We start from the raw sequence: 16,539 nt of genomic DNA, 5'->3' as shown, positions 1-16,539 counted from the left end.
TGGGTTCCAATCCCACTCAGGGCATGGATGTTTAGTTTGTGTGTGTGCGTTTTTCCGTGGTTGTGTACAGGTAGAGGCCTTGCGACGAGCTGATCACCCGCCCAAGGAGTCCTACCGAAGGTGTAAGATCTAGAAAAAAAATACGAAGTGAACGGAGAAGTTCATGGAGGTAGGCCTACGCCCACTGGGGCTGTAGTACCAAGAAAAAAAAAAGATAGTTTTGTAATGTCAGATTAGTTTCACATGCGTCGGATGTTGGAATTGTGTAAGTACTGTTGGATCTTCAAGTTTTAATACGAGGTAGTTTAATTATTTATAAGATGTACATATATCGTATAAGATTTCGTATATCGAAACGTCTAATAGGCTGTAGCGATTTCTTAGCTGTAATTATCAGCTTGTAGTCTGACATTGAAATAAACATAGACGCAGAATGAAGAGGGTGAACATTGCGTCACTACAGTTGGGGATAAATTCCGGTATGTTTTTATCCTTCTTTATGTCAACATATCTAGTGAGCTACGATACTGTAAATCCGACTTGAAAGCTAGAAAGCCTGAATGATGCGGCAACTTCTCTGACACCCTTGCTGTGCGTGTTATCTAAACAAGTATATCAGGCGATATTTGTGGCGCGGTATTACCGCTATTTACTTTCCATCCATTTATAGAAATGTACTGCAATCGTGAAAAAGGATTCAGAATTAAATTCTACAATAGATTTAGGACTTTTTTGACACTAAAAACAGTTCCTAACAGCTGTCTGTAAGATTTTCTCAGAAGAATGTATAATCCATACAAAAGACTAACAAAAGAGAACGACGCGTTGATACTGTTAACACCTCTGTTTTAGCCTGCTTTCCGTTGCGATCACCATGTTAGTGTGTCTGTGTATCCCTCCCTTAATTTTTGAATATCTGTTCCAGTTTCTATGAAACTGTGTATATCATGGCAGTTGAGCCCATCTGAAGGGCCTACTTCATAAGTCCCTGCCATCAGTCCGTATGCCTGAATGTGTATCCCCCTATAGTTGCTAGGCGACGGCTCGGTAAACACGTTACTGGGGGAAAAAAATGCACAAGCAACAATAAAATAATTCTTGGACGCGTCGTTTTCTATGCTGTCCGTGTCGTGTCACAAGAAAGTAGGCAGTTAGTTCTTCCCAGAACATATTGGTTACTATGGGGATCCTAAGTTTAAACCCAAAACCGGCGACCGGTTTTTCTGGGTTTTCCTTGGTTGCGCCGGGAAAAAATTTATTACACCATAACATAGACATGACCGCTTTCTTCAACATTCTTTCCGATTCATAACTAAGTAAGTAAGAAAGAATGTGTTTTTATTAAACGCAAGGAGGATGCTCACTGTATTGATTTCTGTTAGGGGAAGTTCTGTTTTATACGCCCTGTCTATCGAGTTTGCGTGGCCATAAGAGCTCTACATCATGTGAGGATTATAGCAACCATCCAATAAATGACGCGAGTGTGTCCGGTGATTGCTGTAACGTGCTATTTGAGTGAGGTGATATAATTCACATCCACTGAATTATCCGTGGCAGCTTTTTGAAGCCACAACCATGGGTCACACAAGGGGTTAGGAAGTGCGCTGAATTTACTAGGAAAAGCTTCCCGGCCATGGGATCGCAACTACGAAGCAATTACATTGAATTTAAAATAGAAAACTCGCTGCGTCAGTTTCATTGATTTTGTTGTGTTGTGTTTAGCCTACAGCGTTACTGGAACGTCACATTAAAGCGGGCTAACAATAACATAACGGTGATTGACGTTTTCTTCTAAATGAACTAACTGCTTAGTGTAGGGTCTCCTTTCAGCAGTTGGCACTACTGACCAGTCAACGCTCAGGATTTTTATTCGGGAGGTGTGTGGTAAAATTTCGGCCGCGTTACTCCCTATCCTGACTTTAAGTTTTCCAAGATATTCTACCATCACCTGTGAATTCCGATTTAGTGCCTTGAAATGGGCCAAGATCACCTCCTTTCAAAACTCTACCTCTTCACTCACTCTCACTCATGGAGCTAAGCCCTTCTTGAGAAGCCGCCAATTGTGCAGCTACTCAAGAACTTCCCCACATTTCATGGAACCAGATGGTTCATTACCATGTTCACAAGAGCCCTCTACTGGTTCCTATCCTGAGCCAGATCAATCCAATCCATACCATCCTATACTCGCTCTCTAAGATCCATTTTAATATTATCCATCCACCCGTCTCGCTCCAAGCCATACAGTCTGTAGAAGTTCATTGTTCCTACGAAACCCGAAACTTCATTGTTGAATTCACAGAAGCCTCCTTCTAAATCCATGTTACCGGGACTTTGTCACCAAGGTTTCATGAACGGAGGAAACGGTTGCCAACCGACAAGTGGTGGTCCTCCAGTGTGAGGGGTTGCGGTGGTTGTAAGCACCTATCATCGTAAAGAACTAATAGGTTACGAAGTGTTGCGAAATATAACTCGCCATTTAAATTTTTGAACGTAGAGTTGAGTGTTACGATGTTATGGGCAGTTTATGAGTAAGCTGGGTCCCTCCATAACAAATAAATACACTCTGTATGTAGCACATATGCTTATGTTTTAGAATGGTGTTTTCTGTTTTAATGTCATCCACTTCTCAGGCAGTCGTGTTCACGCCTTGTTTTGATGCTGATTTTTAACATGATTTGAAGAAATGTATCGGCCTTCTTTCTGCCTAAAGCATTTCGATTTAACAATATTACTTTTTTATTTCATAATAATTGCATGTTGAAAGGAATTAAGTAAATTGCCATGATAAGGAATTAAATAAATATATATATATATAATGTGAAATATTATCATACTGTAAGGTGTATAGCTATTGAGCAGCGCGATAGACACCTTCTCGCTTAAGCGCACTGAACAATAGGACGAATTCTGTATTTCAGCATCCTGTTACAAAACTTTAATTAAAAAGTCTATGTATATACAGTCCGTCAACAATACAATTGTTTATTCACCATTGAACACTTAATACAACATGTTTCGGCTATAGATGGCCATCTTCAGGAATAGACAATTGTTTCACTGTTGACGGACTGTGGATACATAGACGTTTAATATGACGAATGTTTATAGCTCATTGCAAGGCAACAGTCAGCGCGCCAATGGACTGGCGTAGTACCTATCACGTGACTTGTTTTTAATGTGGTCTTCCGTATGCAACAGTAGGACTGTGTTTTCCATGCGTGGTCGGTGCGGAGGCTATATAACGACAGTTACAGATATAACAGCTTTCAGTTTTAAGTTCAGTTGCGTTCAAGTGAGTTCTCGGTAGGAGACAGCCACGGGAAGTTCAGTTTTGACTTCAACAGAGTGCATTTGAGTTCCAGAGTGATTGAAAAAGAAATGGCAAGCGGACTCCATAGTGATTTGAAGTTATAGTTTCAGTGTTGAGATCCGTTGCCAGGATACGACTAGTGAAGACGGAGAATCTTAGTGCGTGTGAAACGGTGAACCGGAAAATGTGTAAATCAGCGATATCGCTATATTGACTGTAATTTAGAGAGGTTGTAACCAAGGTGCTAATAAATCCGAACTAGAACCCGTTATTTTCGTCACGCGTGACAACATTCAAATCCTAGGAGACCTAATATAAATCCCACAATTTAATGACAAAGGAAGTTATAATATCCGATTCATTTCGTGACATGCGAACTAATAACTTAATTTGTTTCATTTCATCCTTCGCTTTCACACACAGGCCGATATCCTGTCATAAACTTTGAAATGCAATTCTGTAAGTGATTTTTCTTGCCATGCAGTTAGCGAGATGGCTTTAGTCGCATTCGTAGATCTGAGCAGAACGATTGGTCGGTTTCTGTATTCTCAGCGGTCTGCTAAGTGATCTGCGCCAATAAAAATTACAGACCATGTCTGCTCTTCCCTTCCCCAATCGAACAAGCATTTCCCCGACCTGTTACGACCAATACCTTAGTTTTCATTTCCTTTTATGGCTTTGGCCAGACCAACTAATTCCGCTATAGGATTAGGGTCCCTAGAATCATAACGAAATCAGTGTTTACATGGGAAGGAGGGTCTAACTATATCCGATTCGATTACCGTCATATAGTACCATATAGTATGGAGTGGGCCGCGCCATAGCTCAAGCGTTGAGTCGCTGGCTTCCCACCGCGGCGGCCAGGGTTCGATCCCGGGTCTGGTCAAGTGGGATATATGGTGGACAAAGTGGCGCTGGTGCAGGTTTTCTCCGAGTACTTCGGTTTCCCCTGCCAATCTTCATTCCACCAATTACTCCACAATCACCCTCACCTATAATCTGGGGCTGGTACAATAGACCAGAAATGGCCGCAGTACAAGGGACTTAGTCCCACCCCACTAGCAATAAAAAAAATAGTATGGAGTGTCATAATTGGCGGGGCATACGCTGTACTAACTTACTTACTCATGGAGCTGAGCCCTTCTTGAGGAGCCGCCAATTCTGCAGCTACTCAAGAATTTACCAGCTTTTTATGGAACCCGAAGGTTCATTACCGTGTTCACAAGAGCTCTCCACTGGTCCCTATCCTGAATCAATCCAATCCATACCATCCCGTCCTATCTCTCTAAGATCAATTTTAATATTAGCCACCCATCTACGCCTTGGAAAATGCTAGATGATTTCTCCTCAGGACACCGTTACGTTCATCAAATCGAGGTGAATAAAATGTTCATATAGCACGCATGATATAAATATCACTTCCATAAAAACGGTAGTCGGGAAAACTGACTCTTGAGACAGGTAGACGTAAAAAGGTGTATAATATTAAAATTATTTATACAGATGATAAAAAGAAGATATGGACTAGATTTGTGTGTCTCGCCATAGAGACCAGTGATGGGCTCTTGAGTATACATAATAAACATTCCAATTCCATAGAATTTATGAAGTTTCTTGGCCGAGTGAGCGACTAGCAGCTTCTCATAATGTGGCATCGGACGAGAAGGTGACGTTGAAGGACATGAGAGGAAGCGGCCGTGGATTGTTATGACGTATCCTACCGTCTGACTGCAGGACAGCTGGGAAGTACCACATAAGGATAGCAGAATAACCGAACCTGGGACTTCCAGAATACAGAGCCAAGCTTACCATATCTGTGCAACTTTTAGTTCGTTTGTCTGCTACGATGCTTACGGAAATAGTCATCTCAATCGTCAAGGAAAAGAGGAAACCACGCAGTACTTATAGGACCCGTGATAGCGACTGGTTACGGTCTGGACGGCTGGGTTTCGATTCCCGGCAGGGGTGAGATATTTTTTTCTTCTCCACAACGTCCAGACCGGCTCTGAGGCCCACCCCACCTCCTATCCAATGGATAACAGAGGTTGTTTCGCCTTGTGTAAAATGACAGATGCATCAAGCTGATCATTCACCTCTGTCTAGTGCAGAACATGCTGTAAGTCCGTTACCCTTCACTGGCCGTATTTCTTCTTAGTTTAATCACAGGTCAAATTCGCCCATGAGCAGTTCGTTTTCAGTGCTTCTTTACGAAGAGAACTCTGAAGGCCCCACGTCTGTTCATCGCTGCGTGAGGATTTCATTTTGAATACAATGTAACTTTATTTCACCCGATAAGACGTAACGTAAAATTGGCTTCAGCTGTGGGGCTTTTGCCCGACATTTCTTTCAACTGATGTCTTTCCATCTGGGAGAAGCTATGTTTACCCGACGGTTCTATTTTCTGTTCTTCTCACGCTAACTGAACGAGGAAGCTGCACACAATATCAGCATACGGAAGAGGTAAAGGGAAACTGAGGTTACATATGCAAGACTGTCTCGAAACTGCTGTCGTCATGTAGGACTTTAGAATACGCTGACTGCACTACAAAAAACATGTTTTTTTTAATTTGTTATGTTACAGGAAGATGTTTTGTCAACATTGTGTGGGGCATTGTTTGCTGTCTGAAGTATTATACACGTACATATTGTCGCGTATCGCGGGGTATATCGCGACAAATAACTTCTCGATGTATTTGATGTAGCGAATTTTATTTCACATTCGCACTTACAATCACCCAAATTACAGATTTACGATTACTGCTATCTGCAGTATCAAAATTAGTACACTCCAAATGCCACAATACAACTGACTAGTTGCTGGCTAACTCGGCGGTAGCTCCAGGACTCACTGNCTATAATTGATGCAGGCATACACGACACCAAATGTCGCTTTGAATTGGTAGCACTGCTGCTTTGTATTCGTGGAGATCCGGGGTTCAGATTTCGGCCCGATGATTGGCTATCCGACTGGGACTTTTCTTGGACTTCCTTAAACCCTCAACATTCCGACTTAGTACTTCAAATTAGTTTTTTATCCGAAAACTGCCGTATTTGTCTTTTGCATTTTAAGATTGGTGACAATAGTCGTACTGGGTCCGGGAGTTTTTCAGTACTGGGCAGTACATCACCTGCTGCTAGGAATCGTAGCTCAGGTCAGGATCAGCTCTGGGGCTCAGTGGGTACCTGGTCCTCTCCCCAGTCTCGGAACGTGAAACTGACCACTCGTCTCCTCCTAGTACTGAGGTAAAGAACACGCGGAACTCTGCCTCCAGTCCCCCATATGTCTTCATGCCTTGGTGTTTAATTGAACATAGAAAGAAATTTATATTGTATCTTTACGTTTGGAGTCGGTATAGCGTCTGGCTACGGGCAGTGGCCATAGTTTCTTGCCTTCTCCACAGCGTCCAGACCGGCTCTAAGGCCTACCCAGCATCCTTACCGATGTCAGATCAACCGATGTTTCGGCGGAACTTGTCGCCTCCATGTTCATGCCCGAAAAGTGAACGAAGCAACAAACCATCCGAAGCAAGCGGCAAGCTAATGACGGTTATCACTAATAACATTTTCTTGTGAACAGAATCCCTAGACGACTCGAGGGGAGCATATGGAAATACGTCGTAGTCGTGGGCTTAACAGCTCGAGGGGAATATAGGGAAATACGTTGTAGTGGGGAGCTTTACTGGACTACACGACGCTATATGCAAAAAGGCAGAACTCTGCATAGCCACCGCTGTTAAAACAAGTCTTTCGTTCTTCTATCGCTTTCGGTGCTATGTGACTGTTCTGAGTGACCGAAGTGGGAGGTAGTTGATGAGCCCGGTTGCCGTTGGCTTAGATCTGTAAGGATATCCGGACTCTCGTCCTTGCTCCGTGTTGACCCGTATGATCACATTGTTTCATATGTTTGAGCTGGGTTTCTGAGGGTAGAAGCTGCAAGCCTGGACACTTGTGGTTCCTAGAATATTCCGTTTTCCTTTTACCTCTTTCTAAAGCCTTTTCCTATATTTTTCTGGCCCTTTTAGCCTCGCTATCTATTTCAGTTGGTCTTTGACCTTCGTGAAGAGCTAATAATTGCTCAGCTAGTCAGTAAATTCCCAGAATTGTGTGGAACTTTGAGGTTCAGTACCGCGTTGACAAGAACCCACCCACCACTGGCCCCTATCCCGAGGTAGATGAATTCACTGCACATCCTCCAATCAGATTTTCTTAAGATACATTTTATATAATCCTGTCTATGCCTAGGTCTTGCAACTGGTCTCTTTCCTTCGGATTTTCCGACGACACTGCATCTATTTATCTTCTCTCCTACGTGTGTTCCATGCCCTTCCCACCTCTCTCTCCTTGTTACCATCGGCCCCTTTAACCTCTGTTGCCCAGAAGCAGAGGCGGTTGTGTCAGCCTGGACCTCCACTAATCATCTTTGAATCAGTAATCGGCTGTGCATGAAATGTAGTGTGAACATCACGACACTTGTGACCACCTCACCAATCTTTTGTACTTCCTAATGTCCTATTACGAATAATAGCCACGCTGCTAATGTGCAAAATTATGAGGTGGGAGTGACATTAGTTTATGTTAATGTAGAGTCTTGAAATTTTTTTTCCCTTGGCACTACAACCCCAGTGGGCCTAGGCCTACCTCCATGAACTTCTCCGTTCACTTCGGCTTTTCTAGATCTTACACATTCGGTAGGACTCCTTGGGCGGGTGATCAGCTCGTCGCAAGGCCTCTACCTGTACACAAACACAGAAAAACGCACACACAAAGTAAACATCTATGCCCTGAGTGGGATTCGAACCCACGATCTCGGCTTCCAAGCGAGCGAAGACAGTACATGCCTTAGACCGCTCGGCTACCGTGACCGGCTAGAGTCTTGAAATTGGGTGCTGAAAATTGATATAAGACATTTCGGCCTCGCTTTCAGTTTAATGGCAATAACTCGTTGGTCGGCTGTGATGACACTCGCACTGATGCTCGCCAGATCAGTAGTGCGAACTATAAATTAAGGCCAGTAATACATTTGCGGCATTACAACATAGAACAAAAATAACTCCGTAGCCTGTAGTCCTCAAGAGAACTATACCGACCGAGAGACCGAAGTTAGTACCAACTTTAGCAGATAGAGGGTGTCGCATGGTCAGCGCAACGGATCCCCGCGGCCGTTAATCTCGTTTTTCTAGACCGGAGGCGCTATTTCCTTGAAATAGCTCCACAGTTATCCATAGAATATGGAACAGAACTGAAAATAGACTTGTTATAGTGAAGCAAGATTTCTTCGAAATTCAGACAGAAACAGTGCTGTTAGGGTTGTAGTAGGGGAGGAATTGAATAAATTACAGGAGTAATTTAATGAGAGTTAAGAGAACAACAGTTGAACGTTTCAGGAGTTTACGTCAACGCTGGAGAGTTTGCAGGAACAGATGACTCTACCTAATCAGGGAGCTAGCCAGCCGCATGTTTGTGACAGTTACCCCCACAGAGTAAGCACAGGCGCTGACGTAAGTAGGAACCCTTCTCTCCATAGTGACGCCTATCACAGAAGAGAGCGACACTTGTGCAAGCGCATGAAGAATAATAATGACAAGCATGCAAATATTTCGTGTTGTCCCAGTGTACGTCGCAAGTCTGAATAAATACATTAAATTGCAAGGTCTCATGTGTTATTATAATCTCTCACTACTTTATGTAAGTTGTCTCGGATTCTCTCATATATATTTTTAATAAATTGCTTTTTGTCCTATTGTGTACATGGTCTGTAAATATTGTCACATGTTTTTGTGACTTGTAGACTTGTTTTGGATTGGTGAATAGATTTATTACAAGTCGTAACTACAATTAATTATAACACTCTAAAGATTACTGTAACCCCCAAATGTGTCTCCACATTGTCGTGGTGGTGGGGCCTGCGTGACTCTGTGACTTGCAGAGCTATGCCGGCGGTAGTTTAACTACCGGTAGGGTCACCCATGCTGGAAAGGTCAAATGGTAGAGTCCAGACTAAGAGAGATACCCGGGTCTACCAGGTTGGGGGTTGAGCATGAGGCTAACAACCTCATCCTGTAAAAAGAATTTTGTTCAGAAACCTAACAACCAGCCTCGGGTCATCATGCGTGGGTCCATTCCTATGGCAGCGTCCATTGGTTGTGGAGACTGCAGAGGGGGCCAAGGCTCACTAAGGGCTGCAGCTCCGAGTGGTAGGTAGGTAGGTAAAGATTACTATAATTGTAACACATAAAATAAAGTATTCAACGTGTTTTGCTTAGTCGTTGCTTGGTAACAAATCTTGTCTGGTTAACACTTTAACTACTGACTACTCCAATACTGATGAATGCACTGTCTTTTATAAATTCCCTGAGAACGTAGTAGAGATCGCCGCCCCCAAGGGTTCAATTACTATTCTTCATGAATCCTTTTTCTCGCAATCTTGTGATAATTCGGGACAACGCTTTGATTTATACAAGCGTATTCGTTACCGCGGGAACGTGTTTTGTCTAGCAATGGACGTCTCTGATGTGCTTTTCTGGCTGCACACTTCCGGCATTCAGGCGTAATTCACATTATGCATCCAGAGACATGCCTCAAAAAGTGCACTACTGCTCTGAAGTGAATTGTCGTTGCTTGTATTCAGCAACGCTAAAGCGCAAAATGCTCTGCATCCTCTCGCCGAATTGGACGAATATTTCTGATCAAAAAACACCCCTAATACTTCAGCTTCCTGCAGCCGTGAGGACAGCAAGGTATATTTTACTTCTTCGCATCCCTTCACCTTCCTTTACGCATAAACCCCTAAAAAAACTGGCAGGCAGTTATGATAGTGCTTGCCGATAGGTTGTTCAGGAGATTATTTGAGAAGTCCATATAAGATGTGGTCGAAACCCTAATGGAGTTATCACTTAGAAGACCTTGGCATTGATGGAGATAATATTAAAGAAAGAAGATGCGATAATGTCGACTGGATTCATCTGACTCAGGATAGCGACCAGTGGCAGACCTCGTTAACACGATAATTAAACTTCGGGTGCCATAATAAGCTTCTCAAGAACTCTTCCGCATGGACTTCATTATTAGACGTTTCTTTCACTGATCTTATCAAATGTTAAATCCAATCCAGAAATTTTTTTTTTCCTAGCTGAGATATCTCGTGGGTAGCATGGAAATGGTTGAGGTGTACTTGGAATCGATCTAGGAAGCACTTGACTTCAAGATGCAACTTCTCATTTGTTTGACAGTGATGCAGCGATGTGTGCTACAAGAAGCGTTTCAATGTTCAGCGTGTGTAAAGCGCTCTATGTCTTGGGAGTGAGGTGCTCAGATGGTAGCTGCAATGTAATTAAAATATCCTAATGCACTTAAGATGATGGCAAAGACTGTTATTGATATAACTGCGAGATACAAGTCTCCAGATTCCTCCTGCACGAGCGAAACTTTAGAACTTAATCTCAGCTGTGTTCAGAGAGGCTGTAATATAAAATCGCGAAGCTCGTTTAAGCCTCGCTTCATGAACACAAACTTTCTAAGAAAAGCTTATGGCCTTCTTTTAAATACTGTACTTCCCATCTCCACACAGAGTCTGTTTGCTGTCATCATGTACATAGCAAGCAGATGTTTGTGATGGTTGCGTCAGCAGAGGAAGTACGTGTATTGTCAGTGTGTGTCAGATGGTGGTGTTGATATAGTTGCCTGTAACCCTTCTGTAATGGCATATAATGGCGTGTATGTCCCACTACATTTCATGAAAATTTCATCTCAGCGATTCATTTTAGTTTTCCATTTCCTTTTGACAACGTACTCGTTTCTGAGTCGCATGTTAGTATTAGTAAGGCTATAACCTTATAAAATTACTGTTAGACGAATTTTTATTAAATTTTCTGTTTGAGGTTATGGAAGGTCTGCACCGGAATTGTCTGGTGTGTTTAAAGTTGGTTTTTATCGGTACAGTACTTGCTCTCGTACTGTATGAACCTAAAATTGAATTCTGTCGATGTTGTCAAAAGTGGCTTGTCGTACAAAAACACTGGTGACTTCCGTAAAATATACGTAGATTGTTTAATAGATATGGATATAATTTTGCTTTAATTTTCTTTTACAATGCTGATAATATTTTCTGACACTCTGCACACTAATTTCAGTGTAGTGTGGGTTTCTTTGCAACAGTGGGTTTGTATGCACAATGAATTAACATTGAATCCACTGATTAGAACGGGAAATTTTTTAAAATATCTATATATTCCACTCTTGTTGAAATAAATAGATTACAGATACCTAAAACTCGTCACACGGTATCTCTTCAGTTTGGTAACTTGGTTGTGTTTATAAACGCACAAAAATCGTTCCTATTTATACTTGGTTTAATAATGACGCTTTCAGTTGCTCAGATTAGGGTTGAATGTTAGGATGATTAGTAGATAATTAAATGGGGAGAGAGCCGGCGTAACTTAGTTTAAGGTACAATTCCTGTATTTATCAAAATGGACGGAGGAAAACCGAGAATAATGTAGATCTGATTAGCCGGTCTCCGAGCTTATATTTTAACCCGGGACTTCCCAAGTACGAAGCAAGGATGATAACCACATGACCAGATATTCGGTAAAAATCTTTCATAAAAATTCTGTGACAGAAATGTTTACGATTTTGAGCGTAGTAAAAAGTGCCCACCACTCTATGTTGTTATTTTACATTTCTAGGCAAAATTATATTTTTACAGAAATTTACATATAACCACAAATCATTTATGGGTCTTACATTATATGGCGCTAGTGTCGTCCCTCTGACAAGTACGTACAACCGCCATGTTTGTATCGATTAATGTATACGCGCTAAAATTACTACATTTACAGAATCCCTAAAGGCACGGTGTTTCTACTGAATTCGGTGGAACAGTGACAGGTTAATTATAAGGTGTCTCTCACACACACACACACGCACGCACGCTGTCGCTACTTAGCCGTCGGTATTAGGAGTAGGCTGTATATAAAGCGCAAGTCTCTTATCTTTACCTACATGTCATGTAAGCTGTAAAAGGTAAAGTTCTTTTATAATCTATTCCGATTTTCCCCTGTAGCTGACAGCCCCCTTGATGCATGACGGTCAGGGTGTGAGGCTCCGGCCGTCCCACTTCTAAGTTATCGCTGTCCCAAGCTGTCAGCTCTCAAATTCTCAAAGACTTTCCGCCTTTGCTGAAACTGCCAGAATTCCAGGAAATTACCAGATGTTACTTCCTGTTCACATAGCAAAACTTGAACTATGTCCCTTCCGCGTGTAAGAGCTGGCTATCTGCCGGATCTCTTTGTTTGTAATATTGTTAATCTTAACTTAATACAAAATTTAATTTTCACACAACAGTTCTCCAGTCAGAATGGACGGTTACACACTGAATGCGTAATCAATTCTGATTAGAGAGCCCACGGCCCGTTACGGCGTCGCAATGTTGTACGGAGAGGTTATCAACTTATTTTTCACAGAAAATATACTGACGTGTTGAATTGGACCATTTCCAATGGTGGACTTTGGTGCTAGCGCTGTCGAAACTTGTGATTGAATTTCAGTAGAGCTGGTTAGCTATTGAACTCTGCCACATCACAGCATAATGTATGTGCATATATTTATGTACTTAACTGTATTTATTCATATAATTGCTTTTATTTTATGCATCACTGATTGATACAACTCTGTTGACCAACATAATTAACCATTAGCATGTCTACCTCTTACTGTACTTATTCATTAGTCCTATAAATGCGATGTGACAGCAGTGACTATTAAGATTGTTCTCGTCTCAGAAGTTACGCCGTTTAGTTTGGTATGGACCGTGAAGCATTGATACGTGTGAATATCTGCCAGTCTACTTGGCATTACATCCTACAATATTGTCATGTGTAGACGGGGTTTTGGATTGGATGATTGGATTTATTGACACTTTATTCACACAACTCGGGACTACAGGCAGTGCAGCTCTATTGCCGATCTATACCCTTTAGAGTTCACCATTACACACGCACTAGGGTTCTCAGTCTTCACCAGTCATATCCTGGCAACGGGTTTATAACAGTCTCACGGGAACGTGTTTAACTAGTCGTTGACTAGAAATAAACGTCTAGTCTTACTTCGCTGTTCCTGCTTTCGGGCGTCATACCACAATACAGTAATCAGGAAAATTAATTCTTCAACCACATTGAAGATAATGTCAAACTCGTTCTTCAAAATATCGAAGGTTGAATCTTGAATGTTGGACATTTTCAATACGTGACGCTTGCGGTTAGATCATTTCTGTATTCCCATTAGCTGCCATGTGAATTGAAGGCTGTGGCACCACTAAACCTATGCTGCTTACCTGAAGAATCACTCCTAAACGTTTTAACGTCTTTCCTCCATAACTGAGCAAGTAGGGGCATTGTGTTTCCGCAAGACGTTAAGAAGCACTCAACACCGTCGCAGGGAACCAGACTTTCGGTCACACCATAAATAGAGAAGGATTCTTATCTGGACCTATCCTAGTACACCGTTTAGTACTTAACCTTAAATTTAAAACTTGCGTTTTGAATTAGGATAAGAGTTAGACATCCAGTAAGTTAGGTCAACGATAACGTGTCTTACTTATATTCAGGGGATAGAGCAAAGTTTTAAGAAAGTTTATCTGGCGGGGAAATTCTTGTCGCCTGGGGCCGCGTTCAGGCAAGCGGCAACCCCGGTTACAAATCTGTCAGCTCGAAGGAGTCAGAACGCAAGTTGCCTCCGGCGTGCTGTACCAGAGGTGACGTCACTGTCAGCTGAACTTGTTAGCGTCGTGTTGACTGGATAATGATCAGTATAGGCTGTGGCACCATCCGGCCGTATTTGAGGATGAAGCCCACATATGCAGGGGTGTGGCAGCATAGTGTTGTATACGTGCCAGAACTGGTTCTCTTTGTTTCTTTTACCCCCTGTTTTTATTTCCTTATCTTTCTCTAGAGCCGGGAAGCGCAGTCGATATAGCGACTGGCTACAGGCTGGATGACCAAGGGGTCGGAGTTCGAGTCCTAATGCGGGGCAAGAATTTTCATTTCTCCGTGTCGTCCAGACCGGCTCTGAGGCCCACCCAACTTAACCTCCTATCCAGTGGGTACCGGGTGCTCTTTCCTCAGGGGTAAAGCGGCCGGGGCATGAAGCTGAGGACTCACCTCCAACTAGTGCCGAGGCCAAGAGAACGTGAATCAATACATCCACTCTTACATAAGCCTTCACGGCGTAGTGCTTAATCAGTTGAGCACAGAGACAACTTTACCTTTTTACCTTCCTTTCTCTTGCTTTACTTCGAGTTTTTGTCTCTCACTTTCTCTCTTTTTCCTCCATGAGGATGTATACTTGTTTACTTATCATTTATATAAGAATTATGTCAGTTAACTTCGGCTGTATGACGTTGAAGGATTGGATAGTAATGAATAACGACTTGAAAAATATATAGAAGGAAGCAGTGGTGGCTGATTTAAAGTGATATCAACGCTCGGTCGGTATAGTTCGCTTGCGGAATACAAGCCACGGAGTTTATTTTGTATGTACAGTATGACAATTATTTACACGGAACTTGCATCGAAAATATTTTTGTCTCTCAGTACTGTTCTTCGTACACAACAAAATGGAACGCAGCGCCGTGTAGTGTATAGACGCCATCAAGACGCAGAATTTATGTTTGAAACATTCGTCTATGCTGTGCATATTTAACAAAATACAAGTCAATATAATTCTCTGTACATTATGGTATATGTGTTTTATCTTTGCAGCAGTATATATCCTGTAACAATAGCTTATTTTGTAATGAACTTCAGGAGGAAGTAAGTGTTCAAATAAAAAGTACCGCATTTGTAAAATAATTGTAATTCCAAACTGGAGTAAATTTCCTTATGCCTGTTACTCCTATATTCCAGTCTAAAAACCGACATTAACGGCCGTGGTGATCCGTGGCGCTGAACACGTGGCACTCTCTATCCGCGAAAGGTGGCACTAACTTCTCCGACAAGTGGCGGTCGCTCGGTCGGTATAGTTCGCTTGCGGACTACAGGCCACAGGGTTTGTTTTGTTTTGTTACTACTATATGTGCTGTAAGCGACCTCCGTAGTCTAGAGGTAACGTTCCCACCTCATGACTCGTAGTACGCGGGTTCAAATACCCGGCGGAGGTCGTCGAATTTTTAAGGGTGGAAAAATTCAGGGAACAAGTCCTTCGGGAGGGACTTTAAGCCCTGGGTCCCGTATCGTAGCTTTACGGCACGTAAAAGAACCTCATATCTCCAAAGGAGGTCACTGAGCCAAATTAACGGACGTTTCCCGCCCAACAGCAGTCTCTAATACCTCTGGTAGATGGGGGAAGGATTATAGATACCTCTCAGCTAGTAGAGCCGGTCTCGCTGGCTGGGCGGGACTGATGGTAAGCACCAATACCGGTACGATATAGAGACTTGTAGAAATCATAGAGGGAAGCACAATGGACCAATACAGGTCTAAGTGCATGGGGAAACCCACCCTCTCCAATAACTAACTAACTAACTAACTATATGTGCTGTACTTATGCTGCGGTATTTAACTTTAAAACGTTGTGTGTTTCAGGGGTTTGGCAAGGCGGACCATGAAGTGGCGGTTGGTCTGCTGAAGAAGAAGTATACAGACTATAGTATCTCCTGCAGCGATGAAGGCTATTGAGGGCGACAGAGCATCTCAGTTTGGCCATCTCAGCGTTTCAATGTAGCCCTCCCTATCTGTGACGCATCTCTTCGCCTATCTGAAAATTAATCCTCCAGGCCTTCATAGTTTTTTTGCGTTCTTTTTAATTTGATTTGTAATTAGTCGTCCACATTGATCTGCTCATGGTGAAACAGAACACAAATAACGAAGCGTGAACTTTTTAACAGTCTTAATTTGCTTTCAACTCCAAATTTGTAGCATAAACTATGTGAGTTATGTTTTCATTAGTGTCAGTGTAACCTGTTTGTGTGTATACTCGTATGTGAGACATCTCTATAAATAAATCATACTTCAAATTCATACTATCTTTTTAATGGGTTTTAAGTTAACATATACATGTATTTACGATTTTATCAGCTGATTCATTCAATCATTCGTTCACCAATGGCTCTACAGCCCTTTTTTGGGGGCCTGGCCTCTTTTTCAGTTCCGTAATCATTTTTAAACATTCGGTAGGACTCCTAGGACGAGTGATCAGCCCGTCGCAAGGCCGCTGCCTAAACACAGGACAACACA

The 16,539-nt window shown here is 42.4% G+C and overlaps 1 protein-coding gene across 1 annotated transcript in view; it reads left to right on the top strand.

Annotated features, from left to right (window-relative positions):
• Positions 1-16,323, top strand: part of LOC111864719 (14 kDa phosphohistidine phosphatase) — a 305,545-nt gene extending 289,222 nt beyond the window's left edge. Inside the window, exon 4 of the mRNA XM_023852198.1 lies at positions 15,889-16,323. Coding sequence (XP_023707966.1) covers positions 15,889-15,981 — 93 coding nt within the window. The 3' untranslated portion in view covers positions 15,982-16,323. The remainder of the gene's footprint in view (positions 1-15,888) is intronic.
• Positions 16,324-16,539: the final 216 nt, after the last annotated feature.

The sequence above is a fragment of the Cryptotermes secundus genome, unplaced genomic scaffold (genome assembly GCF_002891405.2).
Source record: "Cryptotermes secundus unplaced genomic scaffold, Csec_1.0 scaffold654, whole genome shotgun sequence".
NCBI lineage: Eukaryota > Metazoa > Arthropoda > Insecta > Blattodea > Kalotermitidae > Cryptotermes > Cryptotermes secundus.
This window is presented reverse-complemented; position numbering and strand designations above follow the sequence as displayed.